The sequence below is a fragment of the Chelonoidis abingdonii genome, chromosome 3 (assembly GCF_003597395.2).
Source record: "Chelonoidis abingdonii isolate Lonesome George chromosome 3, CheloAbing_2.0, whole genome shotgun sequence".
In the NCBI taxonomy this organism is placed as follows: Eukaryota; Metazoa; Chordata; order Testudines; family Testudinidae; genus Chelonoidis; species Chelonoidis abingdonii.
In genome coordinates, this window is record NC_133771.1 from 190,879,084 (window position 1) to 190,903,347 (window position 24,264).

Genomic DNA, 24,264 nt, shown 5'->3' on the forward strand with positions numbered 1-24,264 from the left:
CTGATCCAGAGAGATGCACAGCTTTTTGCTCTCCCAGGAATTAATTACTTACTCTGGGTTAATTAATAAGCAAAAGTGATTTTATTAAATATAAAAGGTAGTATTTAAGTGGTTCCAAGTAATAAAAGACAGAACAAAATAAGTTACCAAGCAATATGAAACAAAACACACAAGTCTGAGCCTAATTCATTAAGAAACTGATTACAGATGAAATCTCACCCCCAGAGATGTTCCAATAAGATTCTTTCACAGACTAGACTCCTTCCTAGACTGGGTGTAGCAATTACTCACACCCCCGTAGTTACTGTCATTTGTTCTAGTTTCTTTTAGGCATCTCTTTGGGATGGAGAGGCCATCTCTTGAGCCAGTTGAAGATAAAATGAAGGAGTTTCCAGGGCCTTTTATATTCTTTCTCTTGTGGGCGAAAACCCCTTTGTTCTCCTGTGCAAAATCACAGCAACAAGATGGAGTTTGTAGCCACCTGGGCAAGTCACATGTCCATGAATGATTCAGCCTTTTGCTGGCTGACACCATTGTTTACATATTAGTTCGAACATTCCCAGAAAAGCTCAGGTGTGGATTAGCAGATACAAAAGTGCCATGCAAATGCCTGTTCTCACTTACTGGTTACATTGTAAATAAAATTGGGCAGCATTATCTCCCGTAAATGTAAACAAACTTGAGTTAGCAAATAGCTGAACAAGAAGTAGGACTGGGTGGACTCATAGGCTCAGATGTTTTACGTTGTTTTGTTCCTGAGTGCAGTTATGTAACAAAAAAAATCTTCATTTGTAAGTTGCACTTTCACCACAAAGAGCTTGCACTACAGTACTTGTATGAGGTGAATTGAAAAATACTATTTCTTTTGTTTATCATTTTTACAATACAAATATTTGTAATAAAAATAATATACACTTTGATTTTGATTACAACACAGAATACAATATATATGAAATTATAGAAAAACATCCAAAATATTTAATAAATTTGAATTGGTATTCTATTGTTTAGCAATGTGCTTAATAGCTATTAATTTTTTTAATCGCGATTAATTTTTTTCAGTTAACCACGTGAGTTAACCGTGATTAATCGACAGCCCTAAATAAACACCTTTTCAGATTGTGAGGAATCTTCACTTGCTGGGATTCACCAATAATTTAACAAAATAGTGGGCCCTGAGCCACCAGTCACAGTGGTGTAAATCAGTAATAACTCTATAGGAATCAATGGTTTGAGAAAGGAATCAGATGCCGTAATTCTGCCACTGGAGCTTCAAAATGCTCTCCTCTAAACATGCATCCAGCGAAGTAGGTATTCACCCATGAAAGCTCATGCTCCAAAACGTCTGTTAATCTATAAGGTGCCACAGGACTCTTTGTTGCTTCTCCTCTAAACATCAGCCATAACACTGATATTTTGTTGCAAGCTTCTTGTCATTAAGGAGCAATGTCATCACAATTGTCTGCTAATTAAGATCTTGGATCTTTGTATAATGCTAATGAAGTTTGTCTATTCAGTGCATTTCAGTTCACTAGACATCTTATAGATCTGATCTGACCCTAGATATTTTAAAAAAAATCCTCTATTGTGAGTTGTGTGTTGCTGGAGTCCTGTCTTTGCATAGATATCACTCATATTCCAAGTGGGAATGCATGGAATAGGATGCTCAAGGAAAGGGTAAGCCTGCCCAGCCCAGTTATGTGTTGGCGCCATTGGGAGTCTTTCCATTGACTTCAAAGGGTGCTGAATTATGGCCCAAGTGAGATAGCTACAAGACAGTCATGTGTAACAAAGAAAACATCCACACTTTTAAATGCATGGAAACCAAACTCCAAGATATCAACCACACCCAATTCTCTGCTCACTATAGGGCATTGACTGATGTACTACTTCTCTCCCCACTTAGCTGTCATAGCCTGACATGTCACCAGTATTAATCCCACCAACAGCTCTTTCACATTCTGGTTCCTTTTTTCCTTTCTATTTCTTTGTGTTCCTTTCCCTTATTTTCTCTAAACCTATGTTTGATTTCTCCTTAAAGTTCCCCTCCACAGCACCTTTGGGACAGTGCTTACTACAGTTTAATGAGGGAAAAGATATTTCTGAACAATTATTTGATTGATAAAATGCCAAACCTTGCAGTATTATTCAGTTATAAACTTGAATAATTACTCAGTAGCAATTGCCAAAAGTTGGTATGAATGTTGGTCCAGATTCTCAGCTGGTCTAAATCACTGTAGCAGCATGGAGCTGTGCTGATTTACATAACAATTTGTTCAACCAGCTCTGATAATTTCTAATTCCATGGGTACAATTCACAAAGCACCTTGGGCACCTAAACTCCAGAGTTAGACAGCTGAGTACCTGTGCACAGCACCACTGCAATCCACAAAACTCCCAGATGGCTTCTGTCTAGCCCTTTAGGTGCCTAAACTCACTCAGCCTAACCTTCTGCTGTCAAAGTTCCCTCAGTACTGAAGTTTTGGCCTGTGGGGCATGCACGCTTCTGCCTCACTGTAGGCCTATCTCCCCTTAAATCTCTGAGCAATTTGCAAACCTGGGAAAGATAGACATTCAGGTACGTAAGTTGCATGTGGGGCCTGATCTGGTAGGTGGCCTCAGAACACTAGATTCAAGGCTTCCCACTTCCTCTCTCTAGCCCAGTGACTATTTAATATATATCCATCCTGGAATAGTCATTGTTTGAGAAAGAGAAAGAGAAAGAATGAGCGCTGTGATGGTGACAGACCCTTGTCCTTTCAAGCTGTTTATACCCTCCTATACCGACAATGATACCTAGATGTCCTTCCTTGGCACATTTCTAGATGAAATACTGCAATGTTCTCCATGCTTTTGACTGTTTCACAGGCTACCATTTGCCTTTTCCTCAATCTCTCTTTAGAGGACAGAAATATATTTATATCAGTGATGAAAAGATTGGGATAGTTTTGTTTAGGGAGGAAATTGCTCAGAGAGGACACAATAAAAATGTACAAAAGAATAATTGCTAGAAAGAAGGTAAATCAGGTTCTCCTGTTTACCCTTTCTCATAATACAAGATCAAGGGGATAGCCAATGAAAATAGAAGGCAAGAAATTTAAAACTGAGACAAGGGAATACTTTTTTTAGTCACTGTATAATTAATTTATGGGACTCCCTCCCACATGATTCTATTCAAGCCAAGTGCTTAGTAGGAATCAGAAAAGGATTAGGTATGTATATGGCTATATATGTGGAGAATATCCACAATTCATAAAATAGGATAAAAATGGTATGAGGAGTAACAAACCCTCATGCACCACAACATAACTCAGACTAACCATCCGAAGCTAGGAAGAAATTGTAGGTTGTTATATAATTGCCCATTACTATGAGTCTTGCACCTTCTTCTGAAGGTTCTGATATTGGTCAGTGTGAATGACAAGATATCAGACTAGATGGGTTACTGGCCTGGCCCAGTATGGCAATTTGTATTTTCTAAGATCCACAGCCAGTACATTGTCTGTGATAGGATAGTCAAAACCCAGTTCAAAAAAACTAAAGCAAAAATACGTACATATTGTCAGTTTGCAGAAGACAATACAAAACATAGACTATTGTCAATGCATTAGATGGAAAGACACTGGGCAAAGTATTAAAATATCAGTAGCCCATCAATTTAATGAACTTTGCAGCATGATTAATGGCTTTTCTATAAGATTCTTCAAACATATGAACACTATTACTAGCTCTTCATTATGGCTAGGGAAGAAGTGATGGCTAGATTTCTCAGTACACCCATCAACCTATGGGATAATTACATTTTCTAAGTACTGAATATTAATATGGTATTGCCTGTCAGCTCTGGTAGAAGTACATCCCCATATGAAGTAATGGAGTCCACTGCAGCCCACTGACATCCTATATTATCATTGGAAAAAAGTCTGAGAAAGAATCTTGTACTAAAATATAATAAACTTTTCTGGGTCAGATATCATCAAACTAAAAAACACACCATAAACTACGTCACCAGTCTTTTTCAAGCAGAGACAGAATTGTTAATTGGCTTTCTTGAGTATATGCCAAAGAAAGAGTCTGTTTCAAAATGGTAACTTGTTGACCTTTTCACAGGTACAAGTTCATTTATCTCACTCTCATTAGGGAAAGGATAGTAAGCTGAAGTATTGTACTTTGACATGTAGCAATGCCTTTTCAGACCTCTCTTTTCTTTCCAAAATTAGTTCACATTTGTAATCTAGGTTCTATGATGCTGTTACAGTGGGTATATCCAGCTCCCACCTTGAATTATTTCAATTTAAAAGGAAACGATTATTTAAATATAACATTTTCAGAACATTATTGTGGCTGTATAACTAGGTTTCAGGAAATAGTGAAAATAATGTTCATGTTATGCGTAAATTAGTTTGCTTTGTGGATGGCAAACCTATTGTCACAGGCTTTCCATCACTGTGTTTGTGCATGCAGGATATGACTTCTTGGAAGAGCTGGCACACACAATTAATAGCATTCTTCCTAAATACAGAGATCTCTGGCCTTGCTACAAGGATACAGTATAGCATAATGATGATTAACACTAAATTCCACGTAGCCCCTGGTCCTTGAGTCTGTCCTTAGGGGAGGAAGGGAATGCAGGTGGGCACAAAGAGATGTTCCCCGCCTATATGCATGCTCTGCTCTAGGGTCAAGGTCATTTGTAGCCATTGCACTTGGGAGTGCACTTTGACTAGATAGCTCTGACTACTTCTGTACCAGTCATGGACTGGGCTGGGCACACTGTAAAGGAGCAGGCTGCACCACCCAAAAGATACCTTAAGGAGCTTCAAAAGAAATTAGTTATGTTTCCCTGAGGTACAATCCCTTCTACAAGCTCTCACTGGGGGATGGTGACGCTACAATTCTTCCAGCTCAGGACTGTGGCTAAGTGGGTCAGTCTACTCCTAAGAGTTTTATGGTAATCTCCCCTACACACTACACATCTTCCTGTGGAATGCTAGCATATACCGAATTACTCGGTTAGTGTTTGCCTACTAGAACTTCATTACAGAATTGACATTCCACTGGATCATTTTCAAGAATTAGAATTGAAACACTCCAAAACCAAAATATTTCCTGGTTTGTTTAAAATTCTTCATCCGCGTTATATGTAAATGTCTTTTGGGATTTGCATGTAGCACACAGGGCCAGATCTGGAGCTATGTCCATTTACTTCTGCTGAGGATCTGGGTGACAGTGTATGGCTTTTTGTTCTGAAAAGTTATTTGAGTGTGTTCTAAATTCCTGAATTCTTGACTTATATCTCAAATGGCTTCTGTATTTAAAACTAACTTCTGATCTTAGTTTGTTTATTTTATTAGGATGTGTGTGTGTATATATATATATATATATAAACCAGTATGAAATATTTAGAAATCTCATCTTTATCTCTGACTTACGTATTTGGTTCATTTAACAAATGTGTACAATAAGTTAATAAGTTAAACCATGCTATCAATTTTATGAGGCATCTCCTATTATTGCGTAAATAAGAGTAGAATTTGGCTCAATATCTGCAAATAAGCGCCAGAAAATCCAACAGAGGTGTGAATAGGTGGGTGTTTTGTTTTTTGGAAAACATTCTTCATCTGTGTAACCTTTTTTAAAAGACAGTTATGACTTTGGAATGCAGCTATCAGCAATCTGAGGAGAAGTGAGCTGCTACAGAGCTATTTATATGTATGGTAGATGGGATTCAGTTATAATGTAGATTAAAGGAGACACATGTTTAAAGGTAGTATACACAGAACACATATGTTTTCTCCATGAGACTAGTTCTTTGCTCTGCTGCAAAAGACCATAGGGTTTTTCTGTGCCACCTCTGACTAGCCTCAGGGATCTAAGGAAACAGTGGCAGGGTAACCCTTGCCAAAACTGACAAAACTGTCCTGCAGGAATGATATCCAGTAAATGGGATTATCTACATTTTAACAACATTACAAGATTATCCACTCTAGAGGTTTGTTGGTTGAGTAAAAAAGAGAAAGGGAGGCCCGACAGGACCATGGTTTAACCAGTGTTTTTAGTTTTTCTGTCACATGACTTACTAAAAAAACAATCTCACCTGTTTCTAATCATCATCCTGTCCACCAATGCACTCCACTGCACCACCTGCAGATTTAATAAAAATGTTACAATTTTCTAAATTGTACACTCCATAATCCCATGCCATTAAAGCCAGTCTAGTTACACAGACCTGATGTGAGAACAGAATCCTGCCCAATACCTCTGGGAGAACAGAAAGATAGTGACTGCTGTATCATGCAGACATTACAAGTTCCCCTTCCCACCTGTGGGGGTCCAAGCTTTGCTGACCAACATGACTCATTCTTGGGGGGACCTAGTGTTGATGGTGGTGCTGCAAGAGTACTATAGTCGTTGCACTGTCTGAACACAAGAAACAAGCTTAGCTCTGGGAAGTGATGTGGGGAGGAAAGCTATTAATTCCCTCCCCTCTGCCCTACTATACCCCCCCCCCACGATCTAGCAACAATTGTTATCTGCCTCAGCACAGACGCTATTAAAACAAATGCATGATATAATTTGTATTTAAATACAAGTGACTCTCACATTTAACTCCTTTAAACAAATGCATGGAATTGTAGCCACACGATGCTCATTGAAAATCAAAGGCAGCTGTGGAGCTCAAACCCCACACAATTCTCAGCTAATTTAGGGATTGAACTTTAAGTAGTGTAAGGAAGGTGATGCAGGCACTGTCTTTCTACCTCTTTTAATGGTTGTTTTGCCAACTCTATTCAGGATGCAGCACTGCAAGATGTACATTAAAAATAAAAATCTTGTGATGACCCACCTGCAGCATTAATAATGCCTTTTGATTTATCTGTATGTGGTTAGTTTTGCAAAGTACATTTTGTTGCACTTCCTTGGTCACTTGTGACAAGTTGGAATTGTTTTTATCCAGTACAAGCATGCCTGTTCCCAAGACAAAGTAATCATGACATTTAATAAATTGCCCCCAAGGTGTATTCTTGAATATTCACTGCCTTCCCTTTAAATAGTCTTTCATGTGATGCAAAGGCTTGTGGTTATAAAAGGAAACCACCAAAAAACCCATTTTCCATCGTGTGTAAATAGTGTATCCAGATCCACATTTGAGAACTTGCATCAACATTTAGGCATGTAAATGGCCATTTTATGGACCTAAGTGTGAATTTAAATGCCCAAATGTGGGATTTGGATGTCCTGTTTAGATTTCCACATTTGGTCATGAATACCTGAAGGCTCTTTTCACAACTTTTCTGGAAGACTTCAGGTTCGCATTGAATATTATATGAATGCTCCTTATGTTTTCCAGAGTCTCAGCCAGAGTTTTTCACCATCATGTAATTATTCAAGAACATAAGTGTGCAAAATAATAATAATAATACATCTAATAACAGAAGACCACTATTCTGTGTAGATGCTAATACAAAGGCCTGGTCTGCCCTATAACATTAGGTCGGCTTAACTACATTGCTCAGGACTCTGAAAAATGTCATGTCCTGTGCAATGTAATTAAGCCAGCCTAAGTTTAAGAAGTTTTCCATGAGCCTAGCTACTGCCACGCAGAGAGGTAGATTTACTACAGTGGTAGAATAACCCCTTCTGTTCGTGAAGTGTCTGATGTAGACATACCCAAACCTCTGATATACCACTAATATATTTCTTAAAAAAAAAAGAAAAAAAGAAACCAGTATTCTCAGTTCAAGGTTACCTCCAATACCACCTCACTCAGTATATACATACAGGCAATTTGCCTTAACTGAAGCCTACTCTTCTCTTTGTCTGGTAATCCAACTGGTCTAAACCAGAAGCCCAGGCAGCTTTGCTGATACCTGTTGCACTGTCCTTTTGCTGTATATAGGTGATCAATATATCATCAATGTTATTAAATTGGATGAAATTTTATGAGCCAAAAAAGGTATTGTGTTCTGTAATACTCTGTTTAGGCTTGGGGTGTGTCATCCCCATCCTGGGCCAGCAAGGGTTATGTTATACCAATATAATAAAAATCAGCAGGATCTTATTAAGAGGGATAAGGGCAAAGATGCCACATTTATTGTAAATATAATAATAAGGCAAAAGATAAAAGCAAACAATGTTGTTTTACTACTTACTCCTATCACTACTTATTCCTTACACACACACACACACACACACACACATATTCATTCACACAATCATTCATTCAGGTTCTGTATAGGTGTTATAGTTACCAGCCTAGAAGTTGCTCATGCCAAGTTACTGGCCGGGTATCTTGGTCATGAGGATGGAGCCTAATCTGTGTCAGATGCACCTGATGCTCCTGGAGGTTGGCAGCAGAACCAGGGACTCAAAATCCTCAGTTTTTAGAGTCCATTTTTATAGGAATTAATACCTATGTTAGTCTATGGGAACCGTTTCATCCTGCTGTTGTTGGCTCAGCTAGCAGATGGCACATTCCTGGTGGCTCCACACTGTCTAAAGTGGCACATTCCTTCCAGGTGTTTGGGGTGGATCCCAGTTTACCCTCTGGGGGTTGTCTGGTGGTCCACTTGACACATTCTTCGGCCAATGGATCCTTTCCAGGCTGGCACCTCCCTAACCATTCACATACATCAAACATTCATCAACATACATTCCATATCTTAACCATTTATCAATTACAGCTTAAGGCTAGCACAGTGTTTACTTCAAGAACAAAGTCAATTAACTTGTTTGTAAGTTTTACGTAGTAATAGGGTATCTTTCACAGAACAGATACAATCAGTGTTTTCTGCAGACAGGAGCTTATAAGTTTTAACATAAGAACTTAATAGATTTTTGTACTTAGTGAACCTGGGGGGATTTGTGTACTTGGTGAACCTGGAGGGGTCACTGTCACTTGGGGGAATCACTGTTAATACCTTCTTTAATATCCCTACAGTTAACCAACTGCTAGGAGCCGACTCAGCCCTGCCCTGCCACATTTGCTCTTACTGTCAGATAGTAAGGGGGGGAGCGAGGGCAGTTAAAAAGGAAAGAGGAAAGCTCAGTAAGAGAAGCCCTCCTACCCTTTGCTCTCTGAAGAAAGGGCATGCTCAGTACCTCTCCCAAGACTGATTGCCAGAGTCTCCCCAGAGGCAGGTAGGCCTGAAACAGGATTATTGTGGAGTTTTTTTCTCTATGGGACTAGTTCTTTGCTCTGCTGCAAAATACCATAGGGTTTTTCTGTGCCACCTGGGACTAGCCTGAGGGAATCTAAGGAGACTGTGGCAGGGTAACCCTTGCCAAATAAACCCTGTGGACTTCTGGGGACTGGTTTACACTACAGCTGTAAGTCATCCTAAGTTATGCTCTTCAGTTACATAAGTCGACTTAAGTTAGGTTGACTTAGAGCGGTATCTACACTGCACTGTGTCAACGGGAGATGCTCTCCTGCCTGCTTACCTTACTCTTCTTGGAGACCTGGAATACAGGAGTCATCGAGAGAGCACTCTGCCACCAATCATGGCAGTGCTGATTTAGCCATAAGTGTAGACAAACCCTTGAGTCCTACTCAAGTGTGCCAGGTAATTTTTCTTGGACAATGAAGAGCATGGTCACACACCTCAACCACAACCCCTGATGCAAGAAACCCTTATTGTGGGAGAAGTTTGGACTTAGTTCTGATTCCAATTTTTGAAACTCAGCTTCATCTCAAGTGGGACTAATTGCTACATAGCTAATGTATGTTCAAATCATAAATACCCAACACACTAGGAAACAAACAGTTTGGTTTTTCCTACTTTGTGAAGTGTTGTCATTTTCCAGTGGAAATGATAATTTCACTAAAGTGGAGGTTAAAAATTGTGTTTAAAAATGGGTTCATATTTACAAATATATATTATAAAAATATGTTATTCTGTATCACTATGATTAATCAGTTTAAAGGATAGTGGAGAATCAAATATCATGACAGAACCTTCCTTCAGTCCAGAAGGTCAGGTACTTTAATTATTCTAAGTCTGGAAATTCATGTCTTTATTAAATTAATAAAAGGTGTAAAATTAGAAATCGAGTGCTTTCTATTCTTGATCCTGAGGTCCCCCCAATCTGTGTAATAGGCATGCCCTTCTTTCATTTTATTTTTGGCACCCTAATCTGGGTCCTTCAGTTGCTGAACCAACGCACTATGGATGAACTAACATCTAAGCAAATTCATTTCTGAAACGTAACAAATGAAGGCTGAAATGCACCCCTGTGCTGGGGGGTCAGTGAAAGGCCCCTTAGGCAACACCAGTTTAAGTCTGAGGGGTAGCATTTCAGAAAGCATTCAGCAATGCCCTTACTCCTCTCCCATTGAAATCAATGAGAGTTTTACTCCTGACTTCAGGGGTAGCAGAGTTTTGCCACTCCTTTTCTATACTATACACCCATACTATACAACATGAGTATGGTTTCCCTGGTGTGCAGGCCTTCTGCACATGGCTCAATTTCACCCTAAATGATTGCCAATTTTATTCTAGTATTTCTTCGTTAGTTTTATTTTACTTGTGAGCCACAGAAAATAATCTTGATCTGTTCTCTTCCTCTTTAGGTCAATATCAAACACTGGCATTAAGTTTTTACCTACTGTACATAAGCTACAATCTCTCCAGAAAGTTTTATTGTAAGTTTATATTGGCTGCTTTTAACTTTTTGTTATCTCCATTCAAATGATCTGCTCCTCTAATAAGATCTTTGACACGTTTCCCTTTGCATTTGTTTAGTGACTTTGTCACTTCATCACCAGTTGTAATCTTGTGTGCATTGATAATTTGTTTTACATTATTTGAGTGTTCCTGTGACTTCTCTATACAAAATGTTATATATGGCATGTGACAGAGAACTTTTTATTTGGTTAATGGGACCTACAATAACCTTTTAACTTCTAAGTCAACATTTTAAATTCAAACCAGGCTGGTAGAGACAGAAATGTGTTGTCATCTGGTGACTGTTCTATGGTCTGTGTGAAAAGAGTTGGTCTCAATTCACATCCCAGTGGACAGGACACAAAAAAATCACTGCAGTCAGCACCCGGGTTGGCAATAGAAGTGGTTAAAAAATAGGGTAATTTTTCCCTTAGAAATTTTCAACAAAAATGGAGAACAAATCATTAATTTAAAATTTTCCATGGAAATATTTGACTTTTTGTTGAAAAATGTAATCATTTTTCAGGTTGTTTTTTTTTTTTCAACAAAAAGTCAACACTTTACATGGAAAGCAGGCACTCTCTGTGAAAATTTTCATTTAGTCAAAAACCCAATTTTTTCATCAAAAACCGGCTTTGATAATCCTGACCCCTGGAAGTCAGTAGGAATTTTGCAATGGACTTTAATAGGGTCAGGAATTCACTATTCACTAGTTTTGATAGTTTTGATAGAAATTTTTCAACAGCTCCACCTGGCAGTCACAGGTATCCGATGTTGAGGTATATTAATAGAAAGTTGGGGTATGTCTCCACTACTTGTCCTTAGATTTAAATCATATATGACATTAATCTTCAGGAATATTAATCCACTACCTATCTTGGGTTCTGCTATTCAAATATATAGGTACTGTGTTTTGTCAAGCATGGTGTTTCTGGAATTTCACTCTAGCTCTTAGTGAATCCATATAGCAGGTGCAACATGCAAGGACCCATGTAAACTTTTTTCTAGGCAGCTTTGTAATCATCTTCAGACTTAGTTATTCTGGAGCGGTCTGTGCCAGAGAATCACGGTTTATTTGCCTGAGATAAAATTCCTCCACTTGCAGAAGGCCACACCATTTAAATCCCAAAATAGATGTTGGTTGAAGTCCTGGCCCTCTGAAAGTCAATTGCAAAGCTCCTGTTGACTTCAGAGGGGCAGTATTTCATTCCATAATTAGAAATTTAATAGTCTGTGTGTGCGCATGCGGATGTGGGTGTGCAGGTATATATAAATGTTAGAAGGCCTTGTCCTGGCTCTTTGTACAGTTTTGAATTTCACTTACTGATGCACCTGTTGATTTCAATCGGAGTTACACTTGCTGAATGAGGCCCCTGTTTAACTATCAGATAATTCAGTATCATGGCCATATATAGTGCTCAGAATGAGACAAGTTTAGAGCTGCATTAGGTTTCAGGCATTGCAAGTAATTCATTATGTTCACTGATTTCCAATAAAAAATAGCATGAAAACAACAATTCTCCCAGTCTAAATTATGAGTAATACTGTTTAACTTCTTGGAGCTGTATTTTGAGCAAGTAACAGAAATGTGTATGAGTATATCCTTTTATATATCAGTCATCCTTTATCCTTTTATATCTAACAGTCTACTGTGGAAATGACTGAAATGAATACTTGTCAATGCAATAAACTGTCAGAGGCCCCAGTTTAGCCTGTGCCTAGTTTTAAGCACATGAGCAGTTGACATTAGTGGAGGAATTAGTTGCATGCTTAAGTACCTTGATGAATCAGAGGGCCAATCCTGCTCGAAGAATCCAGCCCTAAGTGCATACTGTTGATTTTGCCTTGCTTAAGATGCATGCTCTAGAAAGCAAAAAGCAAAAGTTTGGAAGTGATTGCTCCCATTTCACTCCCCAGCAGTACTTGGACAAACTTAGTGATATCGTTCAGGAAACCTACATGTAAAATATTTTCTCAGATCTAATGTAAAGAAAAATTTCTTTGGTGTTTGAAGCATCATTTCCTGTCAAAGAAATGAAAGGATCACAGAGCTACAAAACTGTTTAATTTTGACTTTACTTTCTTTTTCAGAGATATTCAAGACAATATAAATATACGTACAATTGAAAGGAATTCCTTCATGGGCCTGAGTTCTGAAAGTGTCATTATGTGAGTAAGAATTAGCAAATACCACATCTTAGTTCACATCTTCTCTAGAATACAGCCTGAGAAACCTTGTTGGGTGCTATTTTATAGGTTTGCAAAACTAATTTTACCCTGTAATTCAAACATGTGTGGGTTTTTTTACCTCATGAAGATTGAATTCATTTATAACAAATTCTGGCTGGAAGAACCCTATCTTGTTGTTAAATACTTGTATTGTACAGCCCCTCAAGACACCAGGCAGGGATTGGAACCCCAGTGCAACACACACAAAACAAAAAGACAATTCTTGTCCCACACATTTGTCGAAGTATGTAACAAAAGACAACATGTAGATGCAGGAAACAGAAGAGAGGAAGCCAATGGCATGGGGCAACAGTGAGAGCTATGTATGTGCTGTGTATCAGGGGTAGAACTACCCTCCAAAAGTTAGGCTGGCAAGCATACAAATGGGGCCAGCAGAGCATCATGGAGCCAATAAGCCTGTTGGCTGTCTCCTCCAAGTATAAACTCAGGACAGCAGAGAATCATTAGATATCCTCTTTTTTTCCCATTAGAATGGTAACCCCCCATTATCACTGCTCTTTCTATACAACCTTTGTTTATTCTTCACTCTGTCTGTGCTCTACTTCATTTGTCACCTTCATTTTCACTGGGTTTCTTCTCTCTGACCCTTTCTGCTCTTTTTCCCTCAGTTTTTCCTAAGTAGAAATTGAACCCAGAACCCACTTTAAAACCCCCACCACATTTAAATGGGTTTGCAAATGGGCAAAGCCCCTAACTAAGAAATATCTCGTCTTCTTTTATACTTTCAATATTCAGTAATCTCTCTCTCCTTCCTGCCTTTTCATTTCAGCTCTATATTTTAGAACCCCAGCAGAGCATAGAGAAAATTTAACAATTAATGGTATCAAGGCTAAAGACCAAGATGGTTCCACATAGTACAAATTGTGTTCCAAAGGACGAATACCTCATACATATTTTCAATCAGATACATCATTCAAAGACATTCATTATTCAAGCAAATTACATATAAATATGTGTAAAATATGGTAGACTTGTACATAACACTAGTGTATTGTTAAGGCCAGTTCACAATGCAGTTTCATGCTGTGTAGTTAGACAACTTCTCATTTGACTTAACAATCATGTTTTTTAATGAGCTAGCTGGGTTTCCAGATCCCTTTTATAGGAACATTGAATGTTTGTTTGCTGTACTAAAAATCTGCTTTCATTCCACCTAGGCCAGTGCCTAGTTTGGAAAATTTACAATTACTCCCTGAAGCTTGACTCAGATACAGGGAACAGGGGATATACAGCAAGGGACCAATTCTGATCTTACTGATTTGGGTGAAAGCAGGATCAGACCCTCAATATTTGAAGATAGAGTTATAGCAAGGTTAACTACTATCACCCCTCATTTGTCTACCCCAGAGGTTCTCAACCTTTTTCTTCCTGAGCGCCTCTCACTCCCCCAGCATACTATAAAACTCACCAGTCCACCTGTGCCACAGTAACTGGTTTTCAGCATATAAAAGCCAGGGCTGGGGTTAGTAGGTAGCAAGCAGGGCAATTGCCTGGGGCTCCATGCCACAAGAGCACTCATGAAACTACATTGCTCAGGCTTCAGCTTCAGCCCTGGGTGGCAGGACTCAGGGTCCTGGGCTTCAGCCCCATGTGATGAGGCTTCGGCTTTCTGCTCATGCCCCAGCAAGTCTAATCCTGGCTCTGCTTGGAGGCTCCTCTGAAACCTGCTTGAGGCCCCCTAGGGAGCCTCGCACCCCTGGTTGAGAACCACTGGTCTACCCTACCATTTATCCATCCTATCCCCCTGAAAAATCTACCAGATGTGGATAATATTCTCTGAAGAGTGAAAAAGTATTATCAGGGATATTCCCACTGTTATGTGGAATAGATACCCAGAGAATAAGACCCTAAATATCATTCATTTACCTTTTCTGGCTTATTTAATCATAATGATAATGCTTAGCATCTATATATAGCACTTTGCATCTTCTAAGCACTGTACAAACAGCACCTTCTTAATTTCTACAAACCCCTAAGAGGTGAGATAACTAACTACTGTGGAACCAGATTCTTTCTTGTCATCTGATTTCTTTATGCCACCTGCCACCCTAGCAACATGAAGGGACTAGAAAAATGCCTTATCTCCCTAACTGGGGATTCCCCAAGCTTGTATGAGTACCATGTTGAGCCCCAGGCTCTTGTGCCACCCATTCCAAGGTACATGGTCATTTTGGGAAGGAGTGAGACCTGAGTGCTACTGCACTCCAGCTATTCTGTACTGGTGTAATGGTCTCTTGGGGTCAAAGCCAGCTAACTTTAGAGCAGACCTCAGGCTGCAGTAAACTACATGAGGGTTGGGTTTGGGATAGAACTAGCCCCAGAATCAAGGAGTCACAACTAGCTCCTCTCTCCCACATCAACAGGATCCCTATCAACTACATCCACTGAAAATGAAGGACAAGCTATTCCAAATTATGGAATATCTAATGGACTGCTTCCCTCCAAGATCCTTCTCGAGCAGGACAGCTTTGATTCATTCCATGTCACTACAAGCCATAGAGTGGATGACAAACCTGGACATCAACCTTTAATGTTCCTTTTCAAGTTGCCATACGAAAAAACTGCATCCAATGGACAATGGGTGCAGCTGAAAATCCAGCCCATTATCTTTATTTTATAGAGACAAAACAGGCACAAAGATTAGGTGATCTATCCAAGGCCACAAAGTAAACCAATGACACAGCTAGGATTAGAATTCAAGAGTCCGTCACTCCCAGCCCCATTCTGACTTAACTAGATCAGTGGATCTCAGTCTTTTTTTTATTTTTTTTGGACTGTTACCCATAAAATGAAGACAAGATGGGTAAGATAGTCTCATGCTGCTGCATGGGATGATTTTGGGCTATGAGGCAGATGGAATTCTGAGGTAGCCCTCAGGGTATGTCTACACAGTTTGCAGAAAACTGGGGTACAAATCTCTCCTGTACACTGAGTATCCATCTGGACCCTGCTGCAGTGCACTAAAAGATTCATAGTGCGCTTTGATCTTCCCTGCTTTGAAATGAGAATAGATTAAAAGTGCACTATAGAACTATTATTGCATGGCCGGAGAGTCCACACAGACAGTTAGAGTGTAGCAGGATAGACTGGGCCGGTGCAAAGATGTTTCGCGCCCTAGGCGAAACTTCCACCTTGTGCCCTCCCCTCCTCCCCGTGCCCCTGCCCTGAGGCTCCCCGCGGCAGCGCCCCCCCGCGGCAGCTCCCGCCCTCCACCCTGGGGCGCCCTCCTTGTGGCAGCTCCCCACCCCTCACCCTCTGCCATAAGGCACCCTCTGCCACCACAGCTCACCCATGCTCCGCCTCCACCCCTAGCATGCCGTTGCTGCTTCACTTCTCCTGCCTCCCAGGCTTGCAGCACCTAAGCTGATTGGCACCACAAGCCTGGGAGGCAGAAGAAGTGAAGCAGCCATGGCGAACTCCGGGAGGAGGCGAGGCAGGGGAGAGCTGGGGCAGGAAGTTCCCCTGCATGCCACCCCCACCCCCTTACTTGCTGCAGGCGGCTCTCCCCATGCTCCCCGTCCCAGCTCTCTCCACCTAAATGCTGGCGGTGACCAGGGCAGCCGAAGATCCGGCCACTGTGGTCACTGCCAAAGAAACTGGTGCCTCCCCCCCAAATCCTAGTACCCTAGGCTACGGCCTAGGTCACCTAAATGGTTGCACCGGCCCTGAGGATAGAACAGGGTAGATTACACTGCAGCTTGCCATAAACTAAATATTCATATGCCATCTACATGGGTGAATTTGACCCACAGGGACTATAATGGATGGGTCATAGAAAAATAGAACAAAGCTGCTTTTACACACCTTTGACTTCATTGCAACTACTCTGCTTTTACACAGAAAGTAGAGCTAATTTCTTCCAGGAATGAAGTACAGTATTTAGTTTATTCAGTTTCTGGTATACCTTTAATAAGATCTCATTTTGGTATATCTCTCAGTACTTCCATAGGAAGGAAATACCTCATTTTAAACCCAAATTTGCCTCCATCCCCACATAACCCTAATGTTCTTTCACATGCACTATTGTGAAATATTTATATCAGAAATAGTAATGCATGGAACTAAATTTATTATGTTAAAAAAATAGATCCCAAGTCATGTAAGCATCACTATGTTATTTGTGTTCCATATTACAGCCTTGGCAGGCATATCTGCTCATTGCTGCACATTTTAGCCAATATAGACGAACTAAAAAGAACGTTCTGCATTATTGTTGAGGAAATGCTTCACAAAGGAAAAAACCCAAAATTATATTCTCAGAAGAATGTTTTAAAAAAGGAAAGGCATAATGTGAGTCACTTGCACTCTCACTTCCACTCTCCAGTCAGTTTTATGCTTCAACAGCTTTCTCAGTCAGATCCTTTTAAATACGCACTAAACACTATTGATTTCATTGTTTCAGGATTTCTCCCTAGAGGTTAATAGTGTGTTTAGAGCTGAAAGTCAAACCACATCTGAAGATGTGTGGGGGAGGCCAAACTGAAGTTTTATGTAAATTCAGTTAAGAACTCCTAAAAATATATAAAAGATTGAAATTCACCCCAAAGCAAAGTCTATGCCTCACCTTAAACATTCAGAATTCAGCATAAATGAGACTTAAAAGGTGCTATAGGCTTTGTGCTGGCCTTCTGCACAGGAGTGAATTTCACCCTTATTTTGTAAATGTACCAATGCAGTGATCAGATATAAGCACAAGAAGTCAAATTCCGGAGCTCTTGTGTCATTTTTACTCAGCATACTCAGGCATAACTTCCATTTTAGTCTGAAGTTGCTCAGGATATATGCTGGTTTAAATAAGAGAAGAATTTGGGCCAAAGGGAGGTTGGCTATGTGAGAGTTGAGTGAAAAGTGACTGAGGACTCCAGGGTTTAGCTCAAAGGTAAATGTATAATTTTTATATATTTTTTGCTTGAAAGTGATGGCTGTATTTTTCCTCCAGGTGATTGCCATGCATAGTCAGGATTGTGTGGCAGCAGGATCCATACTCAGCAGGGTAGTATCAGAGCCTTAGCACGATGTGCAGTGATAGAACACAATGAGTGCCAATATTATGATTTAAAGAAAAAGTCAGAGTGGCAGTTGCTAAATAATATGAATGATGTAACATAATAAATGTGTCAGATGGTAAAAACAGCTTCCGATTGTCTTGCCTTTCTGTGCGGCTCACTCATTTCTAATAGTGCCTGTGAGTGGATGGGATAGGAGACAGTTTCCTTGATCTGATCTGACACACTTTGCAGACGTTGAGCCATGTACATCTGTCTTTCATGGTCAAAGGGGTAATCCTTCCAGTCAAGCCTATACTTGATTTTCAAGTTGCCCTAAGTCCACCATCTTGGACCTTAGATTAGTGGCTCACTTGCATGCTTTTGCTGTGAACAAGAAGTAAAATGAGTAGGTTTTCTGAAAGTTTAATTTAATTGTTTGTTTCATGCCATCAGTCAGGCCTGTCATTCAGTGCCAGAGGGGGTAAGAAAAAAGGAGATGAAAAACTATACTGTATAAATGATAACTGTAACTGACCCAAACGTCAGTTTTTTGGATCATGGAGGGAGCCTGTGATAGGGACATTAAACATTAATTTGTTGAAGCACCACAGTTAAAACTCAGCAGAGAGCTCCATGAATTTAAACTCATAGAATTGCTGCCTAATTCTTTTCTCAGAGGGGAGAACATGAGAGAGTAGGGGGTCTGTGGAGTATATAGGGCATGTAGTCTGTGAAGGAAGCAGATGCATTAGAAACTTAGCGGCTATCTTGGCAAATTTTGCACTATTTCCACCCAGCACCCTCCCACTGCCTTGATGTGGAGCCAGTCCCACTCCTTTGCCAGTGCTCTTCTCTCTCAGAGGGGGAGAGAGGGCACAGATGGGGCGTTACTGCTGGTCCCAGCAGCACTAATGTGCCAGCAGATTTTCATGAGAAATTTGCCTGTTAGAGGAGAATGCTAAAAAGTCTGATGGTTCCTGGGAGTCCCCTTTTTCATTCCCCAGCTATTTCTCCATGCCAAAGCCTCTGAACTCCAATCTTACAGCACTGGGGCAGGGAGACCGTCACAGTTTCTAGAGGCAAGTGAGTGCTTTCAGAGAAGCTCCTGCTCTTCCCCTTCCACCTCCTGGAGTCTTTCCTGTTGCATTTTGCTCCTCTCTGTGGTAATTAGCAGCAGTTAGCGCAAGGTTTGAACAGCACTTTGCAAATGCAAAGTTTGTATGGCATTAACACTAACAGTCAGAAAGATTTTGATCTCACTTACTCTGGTGTAAATCTGTAGAGCCACCTTTGACTTCATTGCAACTAATCTGGTTTAACATCAGTATTAGTGAAAGCAGAACCTGGCCCAGCACTTTTAATGCAATTTATCCCAAACAACAGTGGCTGGGATTTTATAATAGCTTTCTGTTAATCCTAGAGATCACCATTTATTTAACTAATTTTATATCACCCAGTAATTCTACTGATGCTTCAAAATTTGGAGCATCTGACTTAATATGCACAAACATAGTTTTCTGTAATCAGTGTTTTAAAATGTGTCTTTTTGTTGCAGACGGCTGAATAAAAATGGAATTCGGGAAATTCAGAATCATGCATTTAATGGAACCTTCTTGGATGAGCTGTAACTATTCTCATTATTTGGTATTCAGCACAACAATTACTGGGAAATAGTAACCATAGCAAAGTTATTTATCCCTGATTGTCTTATTGTTATGTTTTACAGAAATCTTAGTGATAATCACAATCTAGAAAAATTACCTAATGAGGTTTTCCAAGGAGCCAATGGCCCAGTTGTTCTGTAAGTAACAGTCAGATGTTCTTTTCCTCATATGACAGATCCGAATTTCAAATATCCAAAAATTCAGGAGTGTTCAGGTTTGGAGGTTTGTTTCCTGATGTAAAATGTGGATCTGAATCCCAGTTCAGATTTTATAGATATGGATCAGGTTTAGATTTCACATTCCCCCACAGAGTTTAGGAGAGTTTGAATCCAGGGTTTATTTAATGTTTATCTCCACTTTTTATTAAGCTCTGTTAGAAAGTGGCTATAATACACTGTATGGAAAAGGAGACACTCCTTATTTTCCTTTGTTGTTTTGATCCAATCCAAAGTGGGGAGATCATCAGCTGTTGGACATTGTCCTAATCCGTTAAATTCAATGGAGCTTGGATAACTTGAACCAGCTGAGAATCCACCCTTACATCTTTGGAACCTGTATCTAAAGCTGAAAATTGTACCTTGCACAATTTCACTAATCTTTTCTTCTCTGCACATATTTTTTAGGGAAAAGTAACCCAGGCAGAAAGATTCCATAGCAGTAGAATTCTCATAGATCTCTGTCCATTCTTTTTAATGCATTTGACAATACACTTCTTCTAAATTTTCTGCAACCTCAAAACTGTCAAGTGTCCTGCAGCAGTACTCACTGTTTTATCAACCCTTTGTGTGACCCCTAAAACATTGTGCTCAACTGCTTTTACTTCTTATTGTAACACTTTATATTATTAATTGTCATATACATGGCTGACACTGAGAAGCAGAGGGAAGCTGGTATCATTATCTCAGACCCAGATTTAGTACAGATCTGAGACTTATTTGCAAGTGTGAGCTGTTGCTCATGCTTCTATTCACAATTTCATGTGAGTAGCAACAAAAGGTGCATGATTCCTTTTTCAGCACCAGCCCATCTATGTATCGGTCTCTCTTTCCTCAGGGCTCACATCCAGCATGCTTCAGGCTGGCAGGAGAGAGGCATGGGTCACTCAAGTGAGTAAAACAGGGTGGGAAGGCTGCAATTGTGGCTGGCAATGCTCATGGGTGTTGCCAAGCTCCTTGTGCCCTCCCCTAGCCCATATTAGCAACAGCTGCCCTTAAAATTGGAGGAAGGAAATTTTATTATTTCAGTGTCAGGAAAGATTTTAGTGTGGCTAGAAAACATATAAATGAGAGAGAAAAATAGAACATTTAGCTTCAGAATCAGATAAGAACTCTTCTATAGTGCTTATATCTGTGCTTGCCATACCCTCCCTCCATGCTGGGATGCTCAATGAAGACCTAGTATAAAGTACTACCTTAGGAGTTCCTCCATATTTTTTCCTCCCACTTTCAGCACTGGATAGCTGCCAGTCCCTATACATGCCTTTATCCTTTGGATAAACTTCTTATTGAAGCATCTTCTTGGCACCAACACAATTGCTCTTTCTTTGGGGGAAAAGATAATGCATTGCCTTTGCAAGCGGGAGCCAATACAATCATATTCTGATGGCTTATCAAATTGATTTGCTGTACTTCAAATTCATTTGATAGTTCAAATTCAGACACTGAATTATTTGTATAGGAATTATTCTGTTCTATTAATAATGCATCCACAGTTATATGAATGGTATATTGCCTTTTTATCCTGACTGAGAATCATGAAAGAAAGGTCTTCATGTCATCTGTCACCATAGTGTACACCAGACATGCATTTTCACTTATGGAAATGATTGACCTGTAATAACATCTATGTTGGGAAAAACAGAATTGTTCATATGAAATTTGTGGTGCAGACTGCAATATTTTATTAGATGGTACATCTAGTTGTCTTATCTCTTGTTCTTCCTGAACCAGTATCTAGTTGGCAATTAGCATCTCCTCGTATCTTACATCTCAAAATATTGCAATAACGTAAAAGGTTCATAGAGTCATAGGATGTTAAGATCAGAAGGGACCATTGTGATCATCTTATTTGAGCTCCTGTATAGCACAGGCCATAGAATTTCACCCAATAATTCCAGCATCAAGCCCATAATGACTGGTTGCATGAGCATATCTTTTAAAAATACATCCAATGTTGAGACTTCAAGTGATAGATAATCCCCCACATCCTTAAGTAAGTTCCAATGGATAATCATCCTTACTGTTAAAAATGTGCACTTTATTTCCAGTTGAATGTTTCCAGCATCAACATTCAACCAATTCATGGCATTAGCAGTGAAGCTTTGTTGCTACCAGGTTGATGAGTCACAGGAAGCTCTTGAGGGGTATCCCAATCCCTACCTCTCTATGAGCCATATAGATCAACCACATACTCCCCTCTGATGCCCTACTCCAATCCCTAACTACAATCCTGAAGATAAGGTGGGGTAATCTTATTTAGGTCTGAAAAGCATAATCCGCTGACAGCACTATTTCTTTCATCAGGTTTTGCTGAGCCTAATAAGAAACCAAGGGGAAAGGGACAAGCTATTCGTGCAATTTCTACATTGGCTCCTGAGTCCTGACAAGCCTTACAATGGTGCGGTTGTGCTGTTGCAGCCACACCATTGTAAGGTGCATTGTGTAGTCACTCTTTATTGCCAGGAGAGAACTCCACTTCCAATGCAGGGTAGTAGCTTCATGTCTGGGAGCATGGCTCCTACCGACGAAACCCTGTCCACACCAGCACTTTTTGTCATTAAAACTTTTGTCGTTTAGGGAGGTGCCAGTGTAGACAAAGCCTAAGCCTGATGCAGAGCTGCCCCAATGGTTCTGTTAAGGTCTGCAGGCAAACAGGAACAGGACAGTAGCTATCCATTCCAATTGATTAGTCACCATATTCTCTCTAGATAGGTTTCTTACTGCCTTTTTGTTTTCATGGGCATTTTAGCCTAGTCAGTTGCTTTTTGTTTTTCACTAAAACCCCTACACTAGAGAACCAACTCCCAAGGAAATTCTGAACCTGAATTTCCTAGCTGGTAACTGAACCATTTGCATCTTGTCAGTGTCTGCTGTCAAGGGAGCGATCTCTGAGACAGATCATTCAAATAAATATTCTGTTACTATGGAATACAACTTTCCCTGATCTTGAATTTGCTTATGTTCATGTGCATTAATGATCATAATCAATATAAAGTTCTTTAAAAGGTCTTTCTTGCATCCACAAGATGTTTAAGTGGTTATGAAATCATTTTGCTTTATGAAAAAAAACACAGTAATATTTTTGCCACTTGTAAGTATAGAGAGCATGTTTTTCTGTCATTTTCTACCCAGGATAATAACTGATTGGTCTCGCTAAAGATTTTCAAGCCAAAGAAAGATATTTTTCATATCCTTGTTATGACGCACTATGAAGTGCTGTGGATCTCAATAATGCAATGAAAGATACTGCATATGGGTTTGAACAGAAACCTACAAGTTTCCTGTTTGATCAGTAAATTACTCATGATAGTTTTTGTTACCTGTTACATTAAGGACTAAGGGTGAAATCTAGGCAGGTACTTAGGCCCCTAAGTCCCATTTTAGGCACTACTGTGATCCACAAAACTCACACTTGGGGGCCACCTAATTGCGTAGGCTCCTAAACTCACTCACCCTTAAATGTTTGCAATAAAATTTCCCTAAGCACTTATGTTTTTGCCTCTGGGCATGCTCACTGCTGCCTCACTCAAGGAGCAATTCACAAACAAGGAAAGATAATAATTCAGCTACCTAACTTGCATGTGGGGGCCACTCAGGTAGGCATGCTCACATGCCACCTGCCAGGTCAGACGCCTGAAACAACTTCACACAACAGCTGGGAAAGGGAAGGCCTTTCCTTATAACTTTTAGCACAGTGGTAGGCGTCTCACCTGAGAGTGGGAGAATTGATTTGAAACATCTCCCGTGAGTGCTCTAACCACTAAACTATAGAGTGATTTTGCTTTCTCTGGCCCAATTACTTAATTAAAGTGGAACAACTTCAATACAAGAGACTGAGGGAGCCCCACATCAGAATATCACATAGCCCAGTGACTAGGGCACTCATCTGAGAAGTGGCTGCTCCCTATTCAGATTACTCTTCCCCCTTAGGTGGAGGAGGGACTTGAACTGGGGATTTCCCATATCCTGAATGAGTACCCTAATCTTTGGGCTAAAGATAATCAAGGAGGTCCTGCTCCACCCCAGTTGTTTTGATTTGGATCCCACGCTCAATATAGGGGGCCAAACACCTATCTTCCCCAGTTTGTGCACTGTGAAGCAGAGAGAGTTCAGGAGGTAGAGATGCAATCCTATCTCCATGGGGGATAAGGGGATTAGCACACACCATTTTGATTGTCATCTAGTTTAGGTGGCTCGCTGCCTACCATTCTGGCTTTGCTAATCCCATTCCAAGGCACCTATCCCATTCATCATACAGGAGCCTGGGTGCCTGTCACAGACTTTGTTGATTTCATTATGTCTTGTGCCTAAAAATTATGTGCTTAAAAGTTAGGTTCTGCAACACTCAGCATCAAGTCTCTTCATTGCTGTCATTCTACATTTCCAGCCATAGGTGCAATCTGGACACAAAAATTGCTACCAACAAAAACCATATTTGTTCATGCAACTTGGGTAATTGCTTGAGGAAATGTAGTTA

General features: G+C 40.1%; 1 protein-coding gene across 1 annotated transcript in view; it reads left to right on the plus strand.

The window, feature by feature from the left end:
• FSHR (follicle stimulating hormone receptor) overlaps positions 1-24,264 on the plus strand; it is a 166,913-nt gene that overhangs the window by 125,136 nt on the left and 17,513 nt on the right. The window contains 4 exon segments of the mRNA XM_075064419.1: positions 10,574-10,645; positions 12,759-12,836; positions 19,461-19,529; positions 19,632-19,706. Of these exon segments, the coding sequence (XP_074920520.1) occupies positions 10,574-10,645; positions 12,759-12,836; positions 19,461-19,529; positions 19,632-19,706 (294 nt within the window).